The 24,503-nt window shown below is 53.0% G+C and overlaps 1 protein-coding gene across 1 annotated transcript; it reads left to right on the top strand.

The window, feature by feature from the left end:
• Positions 1 to 2,372: 2,372 nt before the first annotated feature.
• Positions 2,373 to 23,709, top strand: GPR26 (G protein-coupled receptor 26). The gene is made up of 3 exons (XM_003794078.2): positions 2,373 to 3,076; positions 11,900 to 12,013; positions 22,665 to 23,709. Exons 1-3 carry the CDS (start codon positions 2,409 to 2,411, stop codon positions 22,894 to 22,896), a joined length of 1,014 nt encoding a protein of 337 aa, XP_003794126.1. The 5' UTR covers positions 2,373 to 2,408; the 3' UTR covers positions 22,897 to 23,709.
• The last annotated feature ends 794 nt before the right edge of the window (positions 23,710 to 24,503 follow it).

Raw genomic sequence — 24,503 nt, 5'->3', positions numbered from 1 at the left:
TGGGAATCGAGTTTCCACTGTGTGAACATTGGGAAATACATTCAAACCAAAGCAGGCGCCTATCTCATGTGAGGATACATGTGAGACATACAGGTGCACAGTGTGCTCTAACATTATAAACCAAGTATCTAATCAGGACACCGTAACCAGCCCTGAGATCTGCAGGCGTCTGAGAAGCAGAGGGGTAGGCAGGTTGCTGGCATTCTGTTCTGTTTCCTTCTGTGGGAAGCAAAGTTCCACAGACACATTATCTCACCTATAGCTCAGCATAGTTCTGAAAGGTAAATAAGGAAACAGAGGCTTGAGGAGTATAAGTAACCTGCCCATCCTCTGAAGTCAGTGGTGTGCTGGTAAATGCATAACTAGAGGCTGGGGAAAGAGAGCCCTGATTTGTGGTGTGCTGATTTCTATGGTCTAAAAACTCATACCATGGTGGATTTCAAGGCACCGATGTGCTGGCACTGGAACAGAGCAGGAGACAGATGTCACAATGCACCCCTGAGAACTGGTGTGAGTTCCAGCACTTACATGCAGCTGTCAGTCACTCAGGTAACTGTTAATGACCACCATGGTGGACACACGGGGCCGAGGGCACTTTTATCCCACCTTCCTGGTGTCTTATTTCATGAGCATCTGTGAGGGGCTTGGGATGATGGGAGGGGAGATCACAATGAGGTCTCTAGCTTTGAGGGGTAGTGTCAACAGTTCCTGAGAAACACTGCCCTTGCTTTGGTAGACTCCACCTAACAGATTGTGGCCCATGTTCCATCACCACTGTGAGGCTCCAAGACGGAGCTCTCTGTGTTCAGGGCAGGGGGATGAAGTCACTAATATGGCATCAGTGGTGACTAGCAGGAGGTGGCACTACACAGACAGGTGAAAGGTATTCTGAGAGCTGCCACCCAGCTCTTCCCCACAGGGCCTTGATCAGAGACAGAAGGCCAGAGTCCCTGCATATTTTCCCGAGGGGAGGCTGAGATTCTGTGTCCAATCCCTGTGGCCTGGACCTAGCTGACCAGCCAGCATCCTCCCCACTTTCTGCCATATCATGTCATGCAGGTCCCTCATCATCTCAAACTTGTCACCTCACCAGATCCAGGGCAGGTGGGTGTGCAGGCTTCAGGGCTAAGAGAAGGCAACAGAGGAATCGGGACTGCTACTGAGGCTGGCTGTGGACACGCAGGCCTCCTGGGAGTGTTCAGGGTTGGATAAAAACTTCTCTCAGGTGAGAGGACACCCAAAATGTGTCACAGAGAACCTCAGTGGCCCTTAGGCAGGCTTGAGGATGCTGCTGAGGGACCCTCAGCTGGGAGGAAGGCACTGTGCACTGAGGACCCCTGTAGGGCAGCAGCTGTTCTTAGGACAGGCTGGGAAGGTCTTGGGAGATATCTAGGGCCGTGCCCTTGACCGTGCAAGACAGAAATGTGAGCTTCTTCCCCCTCAGCAAAAGTAGCCTACCGGAGCCTACCTGCCCAGCCCAGAGAGGGAGGTGTGTCAGTCCTGGGAAGCGCAGCCATGGGACAGGTCGGCTAAGACTCCCAAGTCCAGGTCTGGCCAGATCGGGGCAGTGGCACTGAGGCATGAAGGTGCCCAGGCATCCCTCTCTTCACTCAATTTCCTTGACTCAGCCTGTCTTTGACATACACTGGGGAGGACGGTGCGGGAGCCACAGGGAGCCAATCACCCCGCTCTGGAGCGTTCAGAGCTGACTCCCTCCGAGCGTGGGGAGTGAGAGAGAGAGTGTGTGCGCGTGTGTGTGTCCGCGCGCGCGCGCGCATCAGTGGGGATTTCTGTAATAGAAGCAGCCAGATTCCGGAGAAAGAGAAAGAGGAGGGGGAAGAACAAGAGGGAGGAGAAAATTGGGGGTGGGAGAGACAGACAGAGAGAACAGCGCAGGGGGCGGGGAGAGGAAGAGGTGGCAGGGAGAGCAGAAAGGGAGAGCAAGCGAGAGCCGAGAGAAGGAGGGACAGAGAAAGGCAGAGAGCGGGCGGGCGCGCGGAGCTGAGCAGAGACCGCCGGAGCTTAGAGGGATGGGGTGAGGGCGGGAGGAAGCCGAGGCGGAGGCAGCGTGGAGGCCGCTGGCGCCTGCAGTCCAGGACCCGAGGGCGCTACCGGCTCCGGCGCTCCGGCCACTCCGTCGCTGGCCCCGGAGGTGCTGCGGGGGCTTAGAGGCGGCCGCTTGACCAGGTGCCTGCCCAGAAGGTGGCCAGGTCTCAGGGGTGGCCGCGTGCCCGAACGCGCGCCTGGGAGGTGGCTAGGACTCGGGGGTCGCCGAACACCCCCCGGGGAGCCATGGCTGCGGGGACCTGGGGGCGCCGGGTGGCGGCGCCAAGGGGCTGAGCCGGCCACGGACCTCGCCATGGTGGCGCCGGGTTGCGGTCCCTGAGCGCCGGCTGGGGGCGCGCACCATGAACTCGTGGGACGCAGGCCTGGCCGGGCTGCTGGTGGGCACGATGGGCGTCTCGCTGCTGTCCAACGCGCTGGTGCTGCTGTGCCTGCTGCACAGCGCGGACATCCGCCGCCAGGCGCCGGCGCTCTTCACCCTGAACCTCACGTGCGGCAACCTGCTGTGCACCGTGGTCAACATGCCTCTCACACTGGCCGGCGTCGTGGCACAGAGGCAACCGGCCGGCGACCGCCTGTGCCGCCTGGCCGCCTTCCTTGACACCTTCCTGGCCACCAACTCCATGCTCAGCATGGCAGCGCTCAGCATCGACCGCTGGGTGGCCGTGGTCTTCCCGCTGAGCTACCGGGCCAAGATGCGCCTCCGCGATGCCGCGCTCATGGTGGCCTACACGTGGCTGCACGCGCTCGCCTTCCCAGCCGCCGCGCTCGCTCTGTCGTGGCTCGGTTTCCACCAGCTGTATGCCTCCTGCACGCTGTGCAGCCGGCGGCCCGACGAGCGCCTGCGCTTCGCTATCTTCACCGGCGCCTTCCACGCGCTCAGCTTCCTGCTGTCGTTCGTCGTGCTCTGCTGCACGTACTTCAAGGTGCTCAAGGTGGCCCGCTTCCACTGCAAGCGCATCGACGTGATCACCATGCAGACGCTCGTGCTGCTCGTGGACATCCACCCCAGGTGAGGGAAGGCCTGGGTGAGGGCTCTGGAAATGTGGAGGGGGCCCACGATGGCATGGGAATGGAAGTGGAAGGGACCCTGTCCCTGCGTCCCACCTCGGGCAAGTTCCTTTCCACTGAGTCTCTACTTCCTCTTGGGACAGTAAGGTGGGGAGAACAGTCAAGGGGGGTGGGGAACCTGCCATCTCAAAGCTACTTGTGGACCTCTGCCCAATCCCCAAGTGTGGCCTCTTGACTGAACCCAGACTTCACAGAACAAATCCCTTTCTTAAAAGGACTTTTTCTGTAAAAAATGGATTCAATCAAAAGGCCACACTGAAGGATCCGGAAGGCCACGTGTGGCCCCAAGGCCACAGGTTCCCCTCCTCACAGGGAAGGTGGATGAATCCATCAGAGTAGACGTCATAGAGAGTCAGAAATTTAGGCTTCTTTACACCTGTTTCATGTGTTTTTAGTTTTCAGTTTAAACTGCAGGTGGGAAGGCAATGGTTTAAGACCTTTAGAAGATTTGAGTCAGGACTCCATGGGAGGGTGGCCTGCTGCTGAGGGAGCTCCCAAGGGCTCTTCAAACCAAAGCGTGCTGCCTCCCTGGGTCTTGCCTCTCTGCTGTCTGGTGCTGCCTCTGTCTCCCATCCCTGTGAGCATGAATCCAGATGGAGTCTGGCTGTGCCTTCCTCTGCGTGGGCGTGGAGAGGTCAGGCTCTGTCTCCCCACTCCCCAGAGCTCTGTCTGGCCTCTCTCACATTTGGTGCCCAGGAGTCTTGCAGAAGGAGCCTCACTCTGTCTGTGGGAGCCTCTCAGGAAGAGGATAAGACTCTTAGCTGAGCTGTCCTGAGCTCACCTCAGCTTTGCTTGGGAGAACAGGGAAGTGTGGAGGGTAACAGCTGCCGGTGTCTTGGGGACTCTCTGTTTTATACTCTGCTGTCCCAGGGAAGAGCTGGCTCCTCTTCTGTTCCCTGGGGCCCTAGATAAGGGGGTACTGGTCCAGATAATGGAAGCCGAGGAAGGGCCAGAGCCCCAGCAGAGGAGGCCAGAGCTTTCCATGTGAACAGAACCTGGGATTCAGGGAGCCTGAGGCAGAGGAGGGAGCTCAGTGTTTCCCAAGGAGGGGGTTGTCCCCCTCCAAAGCTGAAGGGAACAGACTGGAGGTGTCAGTCAGAGCCAGCGCTCCTTCAACTCTGAGTTTTTCCTGTCCATGAGCCCTTACAAGCAGTGCTTGAACTTCACCGTCCCGCATATAGAAGGGCAGGCACACACGTGCTCCTTGTCCTCCCTCTGAACAACCACTGTTGACAACACACAGGACCCATCTTCTAGCCAAAGACTCTCCCCCACAGAATCATGTACAAAATGTACTTGTGAAGAACAAAGAGCACAGACACTATGCGTGTAAATGCAGGAGCTCCACACGCAATCTCACCTGCTCACACATGACCGGCACATGTACCAGACAGCTGGCCACGTGCCCACGCTCACAGGTGTGGCAGGCATGTGCTCTAACACAAACCGGCTCTCACTGCACGTGTCATGTTTATTCAAAGAAATAGTCACAGCTACAATTACAGAGCTATTCCCCCTCCCATCACCCAGGGGTGGAAGTCCATTCCTAGGGCTTGGGCTGGGACAGATCTTAGAAGGTACATGGCAGTGTCATTAACTCCTGGGACTTCAACAATGCCTACACTGGACCCTCTCACCCTGAGTCTAACTGACATGGGAGGAGGGTTGAGTTGAGAAAAGAATCAGTTCTTCTGTAGACCAGTGTAACCCCCATTCCTGCTCTTCCTCCAACTTCCAGAGAAGGAAGGCCCATAATCCTCCTCAGCCCCCTTGGGCTGTAGGGTCGTCTCCACTCCTGCAAAATCCTCTCTGATGCCAGGCCAGATGCCACAAAGAGAGTCCCAGGGTCCCAGGAGCAGAAGCAGTTGTGCAGCTCAAGTCCAATCTCCTCCCCACCCCCTCCGGGAGCCCTTTGACCTCTGCCAGCCCCAGGCTGCTTTGAGGAGTCCCTGCTCCCAGTGCCCTGGGAGGCCTCTGGGAAGTCTCCTTGGAGACAAGGTTTCTGGGGCAGGGGCTGGAACTAGAGCTCCCTGAGGTGGCAAAATAGTGGCCCATGTGACAGCACTGCCCCTTCAGTGAACACTAAATTATCTTTTTCTGGGAGACTGGTCCCTACTGAGGAGGGGACAGCCAGTCCACTGGCTTATTCTTTCTCCTCACAGATGAGAAAGTGGAGGGATGACTCGGGGCTGCCCCTGGGTCCCCCACCTCAGGAGCAAAGCCTCCTGACCATTTAGTGCCGAGAGCTTATGGGACTTAGGAGTGCTGGCCCTCGGGCAGCAGGAGCCAGCTTGTCCCTCTGGAGCCAGGGAGGCAGGTGGAGTCTTTGCTCACTGACATTTTTATCAGCTACCACACTGATGGCCTCCTGGGACTTAATTAAAAGGGACCTGTTTTGAAGATCCCCGGGTGGCATTTGTCAGGAAGCTCCCTGGTGGTGTCTGTTCCTCCTGCAAGGTGTCTGACATGATGTGGAGCAGGCCTCACCCCTGTGCTTCCACCACCTGCCCACGCCGCAGGGATCCTCTCTTCCTAATTAAATCTGGGGCCCTGAGTGGTGTTCCCATGCCTGCTTTTCTGTGGTGGTTTCTTGAAAGTTGCTACATTTCTGAAGCAATTTGGAGGTTCTTGTATCTGTTACACACCTGGTCCTCCACCTGCTCTGTGCCCACACACACACATGTGCATATTGGGCCCTCTCAAGTCACAGCTTGAGCCAGTTATAGCCAGGCCCTTCCTGGGTTGCCAGGCACAGGTGGGTGCTGGCGTATGGAGGCAGGGCCTTGTGATTCCCAGTCTGGCTGAGGGTCGCTGCTCCCCAGCTCACTTAGTGACTTAACAGAAAAAGAATGTTAGTGAAAAGTACTCAACACAGAAGCCATGCCCATCCTAACTGGAGATGCCTCTGGGGACCCTGAGGCTCTGCCGGGCCTCCCAGTGTCTCCTCGATGCCCTGTGAGCCATATCTATAGATGCTGGCAGAGTCCTGGCTCTGGAGCGGTCAGAATGGTGGAGTAGAAGACAGGAACTTCACAGTGCCCTTGATTTTACAGATGAGGAAATTGGGATGCCAGGGAAGAATGGTCCTGTCTAATTGAACAGATCTAGAAGATCAACGGCTCAATCCAAGACTCATAGCTAGGTCTGCCCCTGAGAATTTATTGATGGGGCAGTAGTACACATGGGCGCTTGCAAGCCATGTGTAGGTATCTAGTTCTGAATTTATCTTACAACCTGGTAGATGAAATATATTCTACTCTCCTTCCTTGGCAAATATACCTTTATAATGACCTGCAGGGCAGGATTCAAATTCAGAATTCTCAGGCTCTTTGGCGACCAACTTTATACTTTCTGGGGAGAGGTGAGTTGGCCCTGAATATGGTGCCCATTTGTTCTGCCACAGCTGGCAGCCACAGGGAGGGGCTGACTGTAACTGGCCAAGCTGTGATTTGGGAGAACTGAATGTGTACACGAGCAGGTGGAGGACCAGGTGTGGTAATAAAGATGAGAACCCCCACACTGCACCTCCCTTGCCCCAGTCACACATCACAGGTTCTGCACTCATGCTCCACACACACGTGCTGCCCCCAAACACCACGCCTCAGGCCTGGAGCCGTGCACAGGCGGCACAGTTCACCCTCAGAGGATGAGGCCAGAGGAGAAGCCTGCATGGGCTTTGGTAGCAGAATGAAGGCATTGGGGCAAAGAATTCCATGTCCCAGGCACTTAAAACTCTACAACAGAAGGTGGGGGCTCCGTGAGGGCACTGTCTCTTAGCCCTATGAACTCTTTATGTTGTGGGGAGAGGTGTGGTCCCCTTAATGTGCAGGGCACAGGGCAGGGACACCCCCCCTTGCTGGACTTGAAGGCAGGACTGCTTATACCACCGTCCTGAACCGCCTCCCCCCAATCAGTCAGCTTGTTATCTTGCCTTAAAAGCCATGAAACAAATTGGGGTGACCCCTGAGTACTCAGAGCATGGCCTCTGGGTAGACTGCAGCCATCTGGAAGTCATTCAGGATCCCCACCCCGGAAGAGGGCAGGGAGGTGTCTGTGCCTGGAAGGTTTTCACTGAGATCACTTTGTTCATCGACTTTTCAGATATTCTCAGAATTCACCATCCCTTTTGCCCCATATATCTAAAGGGATGACCTGATCCTGGGATCATGTCTTTGACCTCACATGCACAGTACTAGAGCACTATCTCCCTTTTTCTCAAGGAAACTCTTCATCCTGTGCCAGACACAACTGGCACTCAAGATCATGTGATAACACTCTGGCTGAATGTACCTGGCCGGGGGGGTTTGGGGGAGCTTTGGGCCTCGCCTCGCTGTACCAGATCTTGCCTAAGGATCTGACGACTTCAGCGGCCACCACCAGGTTCAGGAATGTTTAGAGGAGGGGGTCTGGTGGGACCACCTAGAACTGAGTCAGGGGATCTGGTTGTGTCCCAAACTCACTATGTGGCCCTGGCATGTCATACTCCTTTCTGGCCCTCCATGTTCTCATGTACAAATAAGTAAAATAACAGCTCACAGGGCCTCAAGATTCCAAAAAGCTCAGTTTTGCAAAGCTATGGTGTGGTGTGTCGGGTGGGGGGATGACAGCAAGAGCAAAGCAGTTTTACCATGTTGTTTGGGGAGCCGGTGAGCCCTCTCAGACTGTGCTTAAACAGTAGTCATAATAAGCAGAGGGTTACACTATCACCTCAGAACCTAGGGACTGCCCTGCCTTGTGTGCCCCCTGCCACCTCCCCCTTCTTGCCTGAAAAGCAGGAGAGCCCTGGGTAGGGAAGATCAGGGGAGGAGCAGCAGGCTGGGAGTCAGTGACTGAGTGCTATCCCCCTGCACCTCACTCCCCACTCCTGCAATCCCTCTCTTCTTTGGGCCTCAGTTTCCCCATCCATGAGCTGAGGTAGGTGGCCGTGCAGGCCTTTCATACTGTGGAGTCTAGCTAATCTGTCCCAGAGCAGAGATGTGACCAGGGCTTGTGGATGCAAATTGTAGGCACAAGGCCCACCTTAAAGACACCCTCTGTGTCCACGGCATGACAAGTGCTGTGAAGGTCCAGTGTCCCCCATGTCCCTGAAGTCCCAAAGAGGGTCACAGAGCTAGTGCAAGAGTCAGGACGTCATCTCAGCCCTCCGGGGTCCCAGCTTACTCTCTCGCCCCTCTGGTGCAGTCTCTGGTTATAGTCGTCTCTCTCAGGAGTGCAGGGACAGGAAGATTTTTGCTGTGGGCAGCTCTGTGGTTTTGGAGTTCAAGGCAATACTGGAACATAGCACTTATTCCATAAATGCATGTTGAATGAATAATAGTAGTGGGTAGTATTCATTGAGTGTTTTCTCTCAGTCAGGCACTGTCCTCAGTACTATCTTAACCCAGCTAATCTCAGTAGGACCCTAAGATGAGCCTGATGGGCACAGAGAGGCTGTGTAACTTGCCCTAAGGCTCCACAGCAGTTAAGTGACAGTGCTTAGGTTTGAACCTAGAAGCCTGGCTCTGTGTTTCATGCCTACCCACTAGGGACTAACAAAGAAAGGAGGCCAGGCCAGCAGATGTTTTTGTAGCTTTATATCCAGGGACTGTCCTTGCTTTGTGTGATAGGCTCAAGGTTTTTAAGGTTCCTTCTTAAAAATGTTTTTAAGACCAGATTTTCAGCTTACTATCGTCTCTTTTGAAAGGATCACTTTCAGAAAATGATTGAATCCTAATTTTCCTAAAATATTTTAAAAGAGGTGTTTATTATCTCCTACAACACACACTTAGTAGGTATTTTCTGGGTGTGAGATGTTAAGCTTGAAATGATGGGGTCTTCCCTGCCCCCAGCTACACAAAGCCTCAGGAGGGGCAGGTACAATTAATTCCCCCCAGACGCTGCAATGTCGAGGACTGGCACGGACTGGCCTGCGAGTCTATTTCCTTCCTTCAGGCCAATGAAATGTTTCTATTCATTTTTTCTGAAGCCCTCTGAGGGTCTCACCAATATCTGTTTTTAAATATTCTTCAGGGCCTGGTGTTTGGGGGGAAGGATTATCTGGTGTGGCAGGGTGAGGAGGCTGCTGCTCCTGGGGAAAGACCTGTGTCTTCAGCCCCTCTGCAGGGACCCCAGACCCTACTGGGGGGACCCACGAAGCTCCCCACCCCTCAAAAGACTGATAGCTAATGAGTCATGTCCCTTTATGAAAAGTGTCCATCCTTGCAATGAATGGTAGCTCTAGTTATAGATATTATGAAACCCCCTGTAGACAAATGAGGAAATCACTTCAGAGAGGTTAAGTGACTTCCCTGAGGCCGCAGCTATGAGGACAGAATTGGAGAAAGGATGCCTAAGCCAGGGTTCTTTCACTCACCAGGGTTATTCTAAAGCACCCGAGAATTAGACGACACTGTTAGGTCCCAAATTGTGGGAGGTGCCCAGCCCCTGTCACTCTGGGTTCCCATTGATGAGTCATTTGCATGAATTGGGTGCTCGTATAGGAGATTCCCAGAATGCTCTGCCCATCTCAGCGGGTGCATGTCCTCTGATGGCTCATGTTCTGTACCTCTAGCACATCTCACATCAGTTGCATTGAAAGTTTTAGGGGAAATACAGTGATGCTGAATCAAACGGGCCTATGCTGTGAAGAATTATGCCAAACACTGTGTATCCCTAGGGCCACTGTCATCTTGGTTTGCCTAGGACTGACGGGCTCCCAGGCTGCAGGACTTTGAGTTTTAAAACCAGGACAGATGAGTTGGTTGTTTTACAGCACCCAAACCTTCAGGTGGGGACTTATGCCGTCATACCTGTCACATGCACCAGAGAACTTGGGCAGAAAACTGCAAAAACCCAGCTGTGATAAGAAGGTCAGAAGATTTAACTGACTCTTGCTGTGTGACCTTAGGCAAAGCCATTCCTCAGTCCCTTCCTGCCCCCAGCTTTGTGCTTCCGCGTCTCTGGATGAGATGATGCCTTCCTGGGAGGCTGTGGTGCACATGCTGGGTGGTAGCGCTGCACAGGGCTCCAGAGGCACACAGCCTGGGTCCAGATCCTGCCATCTCCTTGGGTGACCAACCATCCTGGTTTGCTTGGTACAGAGGGGGATTCTCAGGTGTGGGACTTTCCTTTTGAAAACTTGGACAGTCCCCTGCAAACTGTTCAGGATGCAGGACTTTCTGTGCTACACAGGGACAGCCCCAGATAAACTGGCAAACTGGTCACCCTTCCACCATTACTTACCAACTCCATGATCCTGGGCAAGTTACTTAAGTCCCCTGGGCCTCGTCTTCTCATCTGAAAAACAGGGACCACAAAGGTGTCAGTCCCCAGCTCACAAAGACGCTGTAGCAAATAAGCAGATTACATGAACCTCCCTATCACAGTATCTAACATGGCATATATTGAAGACTCAAGGAATGCAGGTTGTCATTAGTTTTTAGAAATTAATTAGTAATATTAGTCATCAGTAACACATTTTCAGCCAGAATGAAACCTGTTTGTGCCAAGTCCAACTCCAGTTCCACACTCTTTAAATTCCTGGAAAGGCAAAAATCAGGGGAGAAAAAATCCTGCAAGAATTTCAGGAGCCCGCAGTCCCACCCAATCTGAAATTGTCCATCTGTGGCAGGAAATCTGATTAAGAGGAGCTTTGATTAAGTATTAAAATGATGGTTCTCCTGGCAGGAAGGGAAGGCTGTCCTGATATTAGCGATGTGCACGAACCTGGCTCATGAATATTCTCTCCATTGCTTACTTTTGCCGAACAGACCGGCTGGCCTATTTTTGGAGTCAGGTCTCTGCCACTAGGCCCTTCACGTCCGGGGCAGCCGTGTCTGCAGTCCTCCTCTGTGTTCACTTAGAACCCCTAGAAAGGTCCGGGAGAGAGAGAGGAACAGGAACAGGGTGTGGTTAGAGGCGCTGGTGTCCAGGAAAAGATATGGCTGGAAGCATGGATAGCTCCCAATCCCATTCTTGAATCTGTGCCCCTTACTCCAGGGGGACACGGGACTCTCTGCTCCCTCAAAGGGACTCCTCTTTCAGGGCCCCCAGGATGTGGTGTCCAGCTGCAGTCAGGGTAAAGCTTTGGGATGGAAGAAGCAGGGCCACACACCACCGGACACACACAGTCCAGGCTGCCCAGTGAAAAGGACCAGCTTTGAGTCACAAACACAGCTTCGAACCCTGCCTCCACTCCCCGGCCAGGCAGATCATTCCACCTAGAGAACCCACGATTCTCATTCTAAGACACATGGCAAGCAAAGACCCACCTGGCAGGTTGCATGTACCTGGCATGATCGATTGTGGTAAAGATGAGAAGTAGAGCTATGGCTTGGACAGTGTGGTGCCCTGGTGCTGGCGCCTAGCTGGTGATCAGTGAATGGTACAAGCAATAACAAGTTAATGTGTATTTGTCCTGACTTGGCACTGTGCCAGGAGCTGTGTGTGTTTCATGCCCTGAATGCTTTCATCCTTGTGTGTGCTTCATGCATTTAATTTTCAAAATAGTCCTTTTTAATGTTCTATTAGATTACATGTAATACACTAAACTACATCCATAAAATATATAATGTTATGCTATTATATTACAGGCGATGACCTTGAGGCTTAGCAATGTCATACGGCCTGCCCAAGGTCAACAGCTACAGCTGAGACTTGACCCCAGGTCTTTCGGGCTTCATAGTCAAGTTCCCACACTAGAGGCCTATGCCTGTGTTTGGGAACAGGGCTTCTTTCTCCCCTGCCTGGCTGCCCATCAGTCCCTTCTCCCCTCTCTCACACACAGTGTGCGGGAACGGTGTCTGGAGGAACAGAAGCGGAGGCGGCAGCGAGCCACCAAGAAGATCAGCACCTTCATAGGGACCTTCCTTGTGTGCTTTGCGCCCTACGTGATCACCAGGTGAGCCTGACTGGCGGGGCATGTGTGTCAGGGCTCTGAAGGACAAAGCAGTGACCTTTATCAGTCATGACCTCTCTTGGCCCCACGTTCCTCACAGGGTGTGTTGGAGGGGGGTGAGAATGAACTTGGCAGGTTTAGTGAAAAGAAGGTTCATACATTTCCTCTTCAGCCTCCGATTCTTTTGGATTCAATGCAGAACCCAAAGAGTGTGAAAGACTCTCCCACTCCCTTTCCAAATCACTCATTTAACCCTTTATCCTGGGCTTCCGGCCCCAGGAGGCCCCAAAGGAAAGGAGAAGGGGAGGGAAGGCAGAGGAAGCATTGTGCAGTGGCTGGGCACCTTCTGCCCACTGACTGCAGGACAGGAGAGCCCAGCTCCCAGGCGTCCCCAGCCTGGACATGGTCACTAGCAGTCACCTGCACAGGGTGCAGAGAACATGCTTTAGGCCCAGCCAGGGGGTGCCACCCCTATAGATCAGGGTCTCCCACTGGGGGGCTATGATGCTTGTTACATTCTCTCCCAGATCGCCTGCCCCCAAGCCAGCCAGGGTGCAGCACACTGGCCTCGGGGCTCTGTGTTTCTCAAGCCAACCTGCTCAAGCTGCAGCACCCCCACCCCCACCATGTGTGTTAACCAGAAAAAAGAAAAAAAATATCACCTAATCAAACAGGTTTGCCACTTAAGGGAGAAGAAAATCCCCACAACTTTATATCCAGTGTGGCTTAACTATTTACAAAGTTGGCAATAAAAAAATAACTTTCAAGTTCTGTTAGGAGTGGTTATGGAAGTTTCATTGACTCTGCAAAGTAGGATTGTGCAGGGTTGCATGCATGAGACTGAGAAAGAGAGAGAAGGGAAACACAGCCCAGCCCCCAGCATGCCCATCACTCCCTCAGCTGCAGGGCCTGGAGGGGGCCCTCCTACCTGGCTATCACCCAGCATCACGCACGCCCCAGTGGGCAGCAGTGCAGGGGAGTGCTGCCTGCTCCTCCTGTCTTCCCGGAGCCCCTGCGGCCTTGTAGACGCTGAGCCCTTGCCTCCCCCCCCATTGCCCCACTTCTCTTCCCCAGATAGCCTGACTCTGGGGTGCCTTCCCCATCCCGAGGTGCACTGCCCCCTTCTGTTGGTGCAGTAGCAGAGTGGTTAGTAGATGGCTCCAGAGGGTGTCTCCCTGGGCTCAGCCCCCTCCACTCATCCTGCTCTGTGACCCTGGGCCAGTGACCTGGCCTCTCTGGGACTCCAGAAGGGAGTACAGTGTTGTGAGGGTTAAAGGACATGGGCCAGGGGAACATGTGGCATAGCCTGGCTGATGACGTCTGTGGTCTTCACCCTCCCTTCCCCCCCACCTAGTGTACTGGCTGGGGCTGGAACTGAAGGGGGATGGAAGGACACAGAGGCGCTTCCTCCTAGATCCCAGAGGACCAGGACACGCGGGCTCATGAGGTGGACGTGAACCCTCAGAGGAGGATAGGTCATACAGCACCAATGCCAAGCTACTGGCTTTTTTTTTTTTTTTTATTTCAACTTGATTCCCTCTAATAGTACCCAGGAAATAATGTTTCAGTAAAATTGATGGGAGATTCACAACTCAGTGCTCCCTCCAAATGGATTTGATGCATTTAGAGTTTTTAAAACTGTTTATCCTTTTTGAGGACGAGGAGCAACTTCCCGGGAGAGAAAGCTATGCCCAGGAAACCTCATGGGGACCAAATATGGCTCTGGTGGAACCACCCCCGGTGCCCACAGCCACCACCCACTGCTCCCGTTGTGGCTTTTTCACATGCATGAAGGAGCCAGCCTAAGAAAACCTCCTGAAATATGCAAACATACCCTCATTTCATTTCAGCACACATTCCTCCAGCACCGCCTCTGCAGAGCAGTTAAGAGCTCCTGCAGAGGGAGCTTGGGTTGGGGAGACTCCAGGGGTCCTCCGGTGATGGGAACATTGATCCTATTGTCCTCCAGCCCAGGCAGGGCACCCAATGGGGTCAGGCTGCAGGGTTTCTGGAGCCCAAGCAAGTTCTCCTGACTGGGGCTTTGCAGACAAGCTTATGAAGAGGGCCTGGCTATGCAGATGGTATGATCTAAGTAGAAGGGACACACTGAGCCATCCAGCGCAGGGGCGTCCAAACTGAGATGTTCTGTAGGTTTAAAACCACGTTGGATTCCTGAGAGCTTTCCCTGGACCTCCGGCCACTTGTGTCATCCTCTAGCTGCCAGGGCCCAGTGGGGTCCCCATCCCAGAGGTGGGGTCCTCCTCCACCTCTCTTCCTCGTCCGTGTCCCGCTCAGTGTTGCATTTTATCTGGGGATGTATTCTAAGCACCAAGTCAGTGTCTTTCTCACTGGGGCCAGGAGGACTGAGGGGGGGGGACATCAGGCCCCAGAGCAGGGGAGCAGGAAAGGGAGTGCAGAGCAGGTGGTCCTCCGGGTGTGTCCTTCTGAAGTCACACCCTGTTGGGACCACTTCCCCTTACCTATGCCTTCCAGTCCCATACCCCTTCCATGACTGTGGGAAAAAGAGAGTTCAACCAGATGCTCAAGCATTAAGGCAGCAGCCAAGGGCCCCCAGGCACACCCCAAGCTCACAGGTCCCTGATCAAGGGCCCTGTGAGCCCTGGTATGTGCCCAGCACAGCCAGAAGCAGAAAAGAGCACCACTTCCACTGCCTGGGCATAGGACTGCTGGGCCAGGTGAGACAGGATATGACCTGTCACCCACCTCCTGGGAGCCCTATGCAAATCCTCCCATCTTAGCCATCTTCCTCTGAGTCAGTGTGGAGAAACACACACTGTTGTGAGGAGTAAAGGGTAAGTCAGACACTCCATGGCAGCCTTTAGCACAGTCTGGGTCCGCCAGCATCCACCCTGGAGTCGGGTCACTAACTCTTTTGGCAGTGACTGTTTACTCTTCTGCGTCCTTCCCGGCCTGCTCATGAGTGTAGACACAGCCAGTCTCAGAAGCAGCTGACAACGGACTGCTCTGAAATGTCATTGAGTATTTAACTTCTTGCAGAATTTCTTGTGGAATCCTAGAGTGTAGGTTATGGAGGCAGAGGGCCCCTCAGCTGTCCTCTCATGCAGGGAGGCGAACTGGCTGTATGGTGCAGGCCAGCTTGGACTGGCTGTGAGCGGCCAGCAGAGCGCCCACGGGTAGCAATTCTGAGACTGGCTGGGGTGGGTGGAAAAGTACTGGAATCACTGAGCTGCCTCCCTGACCCGACGGGCAGGACCCACGTGCTCGCAGTTTCCTCTTCCTGACACTGCACAGTGGTTCACCTACTGGGCTTCACAGTAGAATCACCTGGAGGGCTGGAACTCCAAACCCACATGTGGACCTCACGTTGGATGGGTTAAGTTAGACTTTCTGGCCTGGGCCTGGGCATGGGTGATCTCAGGGCCCCTCAGATGGTTCTAATGACCATGGTGTTGAGATCCACTGGCCCTTATTTTACTATTGGAGGAACTCAGGACTGGGGTTGGAGACTGATTGCCTGGAGTCACATATCAGTCTGTGGCAGAGATGGACTTACAGCCTCGGGGCCCTCCACCAGCCCCTCAAGATTTCCAAAGGGTCTAAGTATCTTTAAAGAACTCAGCATTCCCCTGTGGTCTTTCTGCAGCTGTGACACTAGAACACTTGGTACACTGGGAGTGCTCCTGGCCTGAGCAGGGGGAGCGACCACCAGGAGGTGGCCCATGGGTGGGGCTTACATGAGCTAAGAGATAGATTCAGACACAGGTCTACCTGACAGGGTTGTGCACTTTGCGGCTTGCTGAACTCTATGACCCCCCTGGGCCCTGCACTGTCCCTAAGGGATGGACTGAATGAACTAGGAAAGCCTCACTCTGCACATGGGAACCAAGACTCTGAGACGGAAGGGATTGCACAGGTCACTTAGCGGGTGAGACTCAGGGAACTGGGAGCCTGAACCTGGACTTGGACGCCCCAGGCAGCCCCAGGGACCCTGGACCAGAAGGACTGTTCTCCTGCATGCTGGAGTTTCTCCCTGCTCTCTGCGGAAATTATCAAAACCCACTGAGGCAATAACAGGCTGATCCTGGGGAATTCAGAAAGGAAGAGCAGGAATGAGCTCTGTCTCTTAAACTAACTCAGAAGTGTTCTTCCTTTTTTAATCCTGTGAATCCCTACTTGGTCTGAAGCTATGCCAGAGCTGTCCAGACACCCTCTGTATCTAGCTAACACCATTTTAAATGAGGAAACCGAGGCTCAGGCAAGTTCTAGCATTGCCCAATGCCAGCCATGGTTCCAGCCTTGGTCTGCTGGAGTCCAGTAGACCCAGGCCCGGGACACCTACCATTCTGCCTCTCTCTGGGTAGGGAGCGTGAGAGTTTCCACTTCAACCCACTCAGAGGCAAAAAGCTCCAGTGTCTGAGATGATAGAGGCCAGGTCGCTCAGGTGTCACTGACAGCCCTCATGGAGTCTTCCCTGCAGAAACAAATACTCCCCAACTGGACACCCCCGTCTGTATCCAGCCAGCCCTGCTGCTCCATGTGCTGTGCTGTGTAAGTGTCAAGAGTGTGTGTGGACGTGGTGGGGAGGCTGGGATTGTTGGAAGTAGGAGGGCCAGAATGTGGAGAAGGGGGGCTGCTTCATCTGCTGCTCCTTTGAGTTGATGGAGAGGATCCCACTAGTGGGGAGGGGCTCCCTCCCCTGTGCCCCTCCCCCCCAATCTACTCACATCTATGTGCTCACTTTCCCACATAGGGAAGCACCATTCTTGGGTCAAGTGCTTAAAAGAAGCCTTCATATCTTCACCTAAGTTCTCAAGCTTCCTCTTGGAGAATGTGAGGTCTTCATAACCTTTACATCCATCTTTACACCTGTCACTTAGTGAACACCTGTTCAGTACTGGGGCTACCAGCGCAACTTACCACATCTAGCACAGCTGTCCTATAGGCTCGGCCCTGGAATCCTCATCTTATAGAGGTTCAGAGAGGCCGATCCACTGCTCAAAGACCTTGGGTTAAAGGTTGGGTTAGGCAGAGTGGCTATGATTTAGTCTTTGGGCCACACCACATCCCCAAAGACTAGGGGCAAGCACTGGGAACAGAGATGCCCCACATGGAGGGTTTGGTTCAACTTCCCTTGCTTAAGCATAGGACCTTGGTGGGAACCCAGACACAGCCAGGCTCCTGTGGGCAAAGCAGGCATGTGAGTTCTCTAGCACCATGGTGGGTTTGCCTGGAATCACCTGCTAACAGCAGTTTGTGTTGCTGGAGCAGGGTCCAAGAGGCCATAAGTGCTGGCAGCCACAGCCATCAGCCGATGTGGCTGACACAGTGCTGACCATCTTTAGCTGCCTCTTGGAAAGACAGTCCATCCATCTGCTCCAACCTAAGTGCCCCGTGCTCCTGTGAATGGAAGACAACAGCAGGAGACATATTTGCAGAGCTCCATCTTACTCTTAACAGGAGTCTGGCACCAATTCACAGCCACACTGGCTCTGAGTCCTCAAAGCCCTAGGTCACACCCGACTCTGCCCAGAGTGTTTGAGCAGGGTTTGCTGGTCCATAACAGATTCTCATCCAGAAGTTCTAATTAAATGTTTTCTGAATGGAAAGTCACCTGTCTAGAAGCATTTGTAAGGCTGTTATCTCTGCAGTGATATACACTTACAAATAATTATGGTTATCCTAAATCTCTGGAATCAGGCTATGAGGTATCTGATAGCACCATGATTGTGGCTTTTCAAAGTAACGGAATCATGTAAATAGGAAAGGGGTTCGATGTGCAGGTGACTCCCAGATATTAATGTTAATAAAATGACTTCTCCATTCGAACGTTTCATGAAAATTTAAAGCATCAGCTTATTACTTACAGGTATCTAAATATGCAGACCAGGTTCTCCAGAAGTCTTGGGAAGATGCTGGGCTGGGTTCCCCGGGAATGTTCCGTGTGTCCCCTGTGTTGCATTTGGTGCACAATGTTTGGAGGGGTGGGGGAGACAGAGAGAGAGGAGAGAGAAAGAAAGGAAGAGAAAGAGAGAGAGAGGGAGGAAGAGAGAAAAGAGGAGAGAGGAGATGATGCTGGCACAGAGATGTGAAGACCAGGTGCTGATTTATTACTTTAACTTCACAATTGAAAGTAAATGTACTTGAAAGCACTGTGCAGCAGGACCCTGTGCCCCGGGGCGGGCAGCCCGGCACTGGGAAAGCACTCGGAGCCAGCATCCCTCGTCAGGTTCAAATCCTGGTTCCTCCACATCCAGGCCACATGGCTTTGATGTGTCACTGCCTCCTTCCATCCTCTGCACAGTAGGCAAAGAAATATCCAGGCCCCGAGATGCTGCTTGCCAGGCAATTATTGAGATGCAGAGCCCCTGGGGGATGCAGGAGGTGCTGGCCTTGTTCTTACCGAAAACGTACTCTCCATGGGGATGCCCACTGAGGAGCAGGGTGAGGACATTGGTCGCTCCGGGTGTTCAGAACATGCCTGGGGTGGGACTGTGAGGCTCCTGTGGCTGAGGAGCAAGGCAGGTGGCCTCTGACCTCATCAGCCCTCAACTGTGACGGCCAGCTTGGAGACTTGCTAGTGACCAACATCAGGACTTGCTGCCAGGAAAGAAGTCCTATGACAAATACCAAACAAAGGGGTGCAGAGGTGGGGGCAGGCACATAGGGTTAGGGGGGACACTGGTGTCTGCTCTGAATCTCACACCCCTCTCTGTGCCCTGCTTTTGCGTCAAACAGCAGCTCTGCTCGGCAGCTCTTTATGCTCCCCAAGCCTCTACCCCTGGTGCTGCCCATACTTCCATGAAGGCTGAGCCCAGGGCCCTGCTGATGGGGAGCTGCGTTAGGGCAGACATGTGGGCAATTTGAGCATGGCAGGGTAGACATTTCCCCCTGGAGAAAGCTGGGTGGCAGACAGGGGTTGTTCTGGTCATATCCCAGGGAGTACGTGGAAAGTCATCTCGGGGCTTAATAGAAGGTTGGGGCAGGCTGCAGGGAGTGATGCTTGTGGGGACAGCTGGGGACAGGTGGGGGTTGGTGTATTTGATGCTATTGTGATCTGGCACTCAGACCCACCTAGCAGCCCACTGACCATTCCTACATCCCAACAGGGCTCTTTGCGGGCAGCCAGGGCTGCCATAACAAAGTGCCACAGACCCAGCGGCTTACTCAAAGCCCAAGTCTGAGATCAGGGTGTTGCTTCTCTCTGAGGGCTTGAGGAAGAATCCGTTTCATGCCTTCCCCTAGTTTCTGGTGGTTGCTGGCACGGTTTGACATTCCTTGGCTTGTAGAGGGATGGCACTGCCCTCTGTCTTCATCTTCAGTGGCTTCCCCCATGTGTGTGTCTTGGGTCCTCCCTCTTATGGGGACACCAATCATGTGGGATTAGGAACCCATCCTACTCTATTATGACCTTAATTGTATTTGTAACAACATTATTTCTAAATAAGATCACACTCTGAGGTACTGGGGGTGAGAACTTCAACATGTGAATTTGGGGAAGAAATGGAATTCGACCCTTATCAGGGCCCAGGATGAAAGGGAAACAAGTCCTGCTTTAGTAACACCTGAGCCCCCAAACACCTCACCCTGGAGGCTTCAGCTCTGCAAGTGGCCCCATCTGTTCAAATCTTGGCTCCATCCATTAACTAGGACTGCCGGGGGAGGGCCAGTAAACTGGCCACGTGGAGGACCGAGAGAGCAAGGCAGGCGGGGGCACCTTGGAGCACACAGCAAACTCTGCACACTGGCGACCTGTGACTGGTCAGAAGTGCAGTGCCCCTTTCTTGGATGGGCTGGCTTTAGGAAGTATGAGCAGAGAGAAGATGGGTTGATGCATGTCCTGTCTAAAGGGCCTTCTGGAAGGGGACCTCCTGGTTATCCAAATACCTGCACGGATCTAGCAGTGGCTGTGGCAATGTGCACATCCTTGCCTCTTGTCAGGTACCATAGACAAAGGAGGATTTGGAGCTATCAGAGCTAGGATGGAGCAAAGTCAGCCACAGCGGGCACAGGGGGATCCCTGTGCAGGGGGGAAGCTGCGAGTAGCTCAGCCAGCTGCACATGAGCCCTGAAGGGACCTCAGCGCTGGTGTCTTTGCACACCGGGTGCAGGCCTGTATGCACCCAGGGTACCTCTTTGCTTGGAGACCCTGCTAAAAGCCAGACACTGGCTTTCCTTTTCTTTCTTTCTCTCTTTTTTTTTGAAGACAGTCTCACTATGTTGCCCTCAGTAGAGTGCCATGGCATCATAGCTCACAGCAACCTCCCACTCCTGGGCTTAAGCGATTCTCTTGCCTCAGCCTCCCGAGTAGCTGGGACTACAGGCGCCCAGCACAATACTGAGCTATTTTTCTGTTGCAGTTGTCATTGTTGCTTAGCTGGCCCGGTTTGGGTTCGAACCATCAGCCTCGGCGTATGTGGCTGGCACCGTAACCACTGTGCTACGGGTGCTGAGCCCAGACACTGGCTTTTCAAAGTAAAAGTTGCCATGTGCATTGCGGGGAGGGGCAAGTGACAAAAGTTCTGGGTAACACATAATGACCTTATGGCAAAGGGGGTTTTGGGGACCCCAGAGTTCATCTTGCCCAATATGCAGTGCTGAGATTTGAAACCTAGCATGGCCACTAGCTAGGGCTTGGACCACAGTTAGATGGAGCAGCTTCCATAAAGGAGTCCTTAGCTTGCTGCTCAACCTTTTTGAGCCTCAGTTTCCCCATCTGTAAAATGGGAATAACGAGAGCCATTCTGCAGGATAATTATAAGATTACAGAGTGTGCACACAAGTGCTTGGCCCAAAGGAGACACTTGGCTGGGAATTATTATTAATCACTGGGTGGCAAGTTCAGACTTAACAGTCTCTGAGAGGCAAATGCAATAGATTTTACCTCTTAATTATCTAAATGTTGAAATGTTAAATTGCTCTGAGGAATTTCATTCCATGAAATCTACAGAAGCTGCAAATAATAGTTTTGATCTTTCTGGATGCTTTGAGGGTGTCTGGCTCTTTTAATAAATCCTTTTGGGAGAGCCACGATGCTGGCTGAATTTAGCAATACGCAGAAGACCAGACTTTTTGGAAAAGCAAGTTGGCATCACATAGCAACAGTGTGTTGGCATCCAGCCGTTTCATTCTTGTTATTAGGTGTGAATTCTAAATTCAGGGTTTTGTCCCCTTATGTGCATCACTTCTCAAAATAGTTTTCTTCTAAGTGTGGAGTCCCTAAATGCTAACAGCTCCAATTTCCCCATTCGGGCTTCCAAGGACATAAGAGAGGACAAAGCCATAGTCCCCCACAGGGTCACAGGGTAGGGCAGAGGGTGGGACCAAACCTGGGAAGCCAAAAAGAGGGGCCTTGGAGTGGAGTCACTGAGGGTCTGTCCCAGAAAGATCACACTTCCAGCTTCCTCCTCCTCCTCCCCTTCGCCGGCTCTGCGGCCAACCCTTACAACCTCCATCCAAAGGCTGCTGAAAAACAAGCAGATGTTGGCAGCGCAGCATCCCAGCTCCATCTCAGTTCTTCCAGCACCTGAGTGCTCACCTGGGCAACCCACCAAGCTGAGCACCACCACTGCCATCTACCTGCAGACGTGCCCGATAGGGTGCAGATCCCAGACCCCTGTCAGAGCAGAGTACAGGTACTGCAGCTAGCATGGCCTCTGACTTGCCGTGTGAGGTTGGGCAGCCTCTTCCTTTTTGGGGGCCTCAATTTCCTCACATGAAAGTGGGTGGGGACGGGTGATTTATGACCTCCAAGTTCCCTCCTCTCTTCATGGGTCTTTCCTACCTTATATTATGAATGCTGGGCAATGCCCGAATATGACCAGGACTCCTGGACACACCTGAGAGAGGAAGATAAGTGGCTGGATTTGGGTGGGTGTTCCATTGACACAGTGGAAGTCTCTTCCTGCCCTCACAACCTGGCATTAGCCCCCCCCCACAAGGATAGAGGAGTCCATTTAGGGCACCCTGACAGCAGCTATTATGAAAGACCATCAGAACCGCAAACCTGGGAAGATGCTTTCCTGGCCAGCAGATTCTTCGCTGATATGAGACATTCTTGGAGCTTCGCAGAGTGTTTTCAGAATTTTTCTCAGCCCTTTGCCCCATGTAACCTCCTTAAGAAGGCAGAGCCAGGATTTCAAACTAAGAATGGAACCAGACACTTCTAGCTGAAAAGATATTTGAGATCTTTTTGCTTTTCACATAAGACATACAGGTCCACGGAGCAAATAGACTTGCCCAGGGTCACATAGCAGGTGAGTAAGAGCGTTGGAGCCCAAAGCCAGAATCGCCAGCTACTAGCCGTCGGCCCAGGTAAGCATGAGTTTCTGAGCCAGATAGGCTGGGGTTCAAATCCTGCCTTTACAATTTACTGGGCATGTGACCTTGTGCAAATTTACTCACCTGTAAAACAGAGCTGGTCCTATCTCCTGGGGTTCAACATGATCATATGTAGAAAGTATTTGGTTAGCACAATGGTAAGAATTTAAAATTGCCTGATGAATGTTCATCATCACCATTGCTATTGGAATAAATTGTTACTGTTATCATTGTTGCTGGAGAAGACAGTCTCAGAGGAACTGCAGCTTGGCCAGAAGACCACAGTCCGCAGGGGCACAGACTGGAGCCTGGCAATGCCAGCAGCCTCGGTAACGGCCTCCCCATGTCTCCGCAGGCTGGTGGAGCTCTCCTCCTCTGCGCCCATCGGCTCCCACTGGGGTGTGCTGTCTAAGTGCTTGGCCTACAGCAAGGCCGCGTCTGATCCCTTCGTGTACTCCCTACTGCGACATCAGTACCGGAAAAGCTGCAAAGAGATTCTCAACAGGGTCCTCAACAGACGTGCCCTCCACTCCTCGGGCCTTACGGGCGACCCTCACAGCCAGAACATGCTGCCCATCTCTGAGTGAGGCCCTCGCTCTTCTGGACAGCTCAGGATGAGGCCGTGGTGAGAAGAGGGGAGGGTGGACTTGGGGCCCCTGGGTAGACACCACCAGCCACCAGCCCCTGGGCAAACCTGGTGACTCTGGTTCCCTGACCCTGGAGCTTACCTCCTTGTTCCTCAAGGGCTGATGTTGGACTGTCCCTGTTTGTCACCAAAGGATAACTGTGGGCCCTGCTCTGGCCTTTCTTTCTGAGATGCTCCTTTGAGCTCCCGGACTCACCGAGGCTCCCCAGGGAACAGCCCTCTGTCCTGTCACTGTCAAGGATGCAGAGCGCTGGTGGCAGGTGAAGAAGCAGAATGTCCACCTGTTTCTTGCCCATTGGACATTGGGCTCCATGCTGAAGTAAAGTGGTGGTCTCCAGGGGACATTTTAGTCATGCTGGAAGTGAGTGACCATTTGGCCCCAGATTTGATGTGACACTTCTTCTCCACAGGGTAGTGGTGGTTGCTTTAACCCAAATATTCAGCTGGTACTAACTAAATTGTGCTCAGCTGGGACTCTTGGGCTCTGTGCTCAAGGGGAAAATGTTTAACAACTTGTGGCCACCCCATTGCTACTGGCCAGTTGTCTTAGAAATGGTAAATTCAACTTTTGTCTTTCTCTCCCCCGCCCCCAAAAGTTAATTTTTGTGTGCGTGGACAATCTTAGCATGAAAATGGTTGAATTTGGCAGGTAATATATATATTAGGTTCTCTGAAGTCTGACCATCTGGTTTACTTGTCCTGACGGCGGGATTCAGTAAGACCAGTGGAAGGGGCTGGTCGGCCTCCCCTGCCCTGTCTGCAACTGGAATTTGCAGGAAGCTTCTCACTTGTCTTGTACATCTTGTCCAGCACGTCCTGTGAGATGGATGGTCAAGAGCTGGCCTGAGCAAGGGTTTAGCTTCTATTTTACCACCCTGGGTTCCATTATCTTGATGGCTTCATATCCTAGTTTCTGTAATCTGTCACCGGAAAGTAGAGGCTGTCCAAAGTTACCAAGAGAGTGCCCTGTGCTGAGGAGAGGGTGAGGTTTTCAGAGACGACCATAGCTGTAACACACATGCCAATCCATTAGCAGCCCCATCTTGATTTAATAAAAGCCAGGGTGAGTGCCCAGGCCATCTTTGTTTACCATTTCAAATTGACTTGTGAGCGCTAAGAGCAGCTATTTCCCGATCCTCCACTCTAAAGTGGTCCGCAGGGTGCAAAGGCTGCAGCACTTGAATTAGATGCTCACTCTCTCCTTCCCGCTCCACCTCCTACCTCTGGAGGTATAGGGGGAAAACCCAGCTTTCACAAAGCCACTCATAGAATCTATTGTTTTTTGGAATTTTTTTTTTCTGCCAGGCAGCCCTGGACCTAGAGGCAGAGAAGTGTGTGCATTTCTATTTGAAAGGATGCTGTCTTAGTAACTCCGAGCTCCTTGTTTAGAAAACAACTCAGCCTGGCCTGGTCTTGCCTAGTTTCAGAGTTTCCATGGAGGCAGGACGGAGACAGACGTGACCTCCAGAGAGGCTTGGATGTCTTCCTGTTGCTGTCAGTGGTGTGTGCTCCCTCCTACTTAGGGGAGCCTGTGGGGTCTGCCGCTTT

This window comes from Otolemur garnettii, unplaced genomic scaffold (assembly GCF_000181295.1).
Source record: "Otolemur garnettii isolate 467f Iridium unplaced genomic scaffold, OtoGar3 scaffold00075, whole genome shotgun sequence".
Classification (NCBI taxonomy): domain Eukaryota; kingdom Metazoa; phylum Chordata; class Mammalia; order Primates; family Galagidae; genus Otolemur; species Otolemur garnettii.
The sequence above is the reverse complement of the archived record's forward strand: the minus strand, read 5'-3'. Positions and strand labels throughout refer to the sequence as shown.

Bases quoted from the DNA above. Each gene is read 5' to 3' on its own strand.
- GPR26 (XM_003794078.2), top strand. From the start codon at position 2,409: ATGAACTCGTGGGACGCAGGCCTGGCCGGGCTGCTGGTGGGCACGATG. The intron at 3,077-11,899 runs GTGAGGGAAGGC...TCTCACACACAG, and splicing joins CTCGTGGACATCCACCCCAG to TGTGCGGGAACGGTGTCTGG. The intron at 12,014-22,664 runs GTGAGCCTGACT...ATGTCTCCGCAG, and splicing joins GCGCCCTACGTGATCACCAG to GCTGGTGGAGCTCTCCTCCT.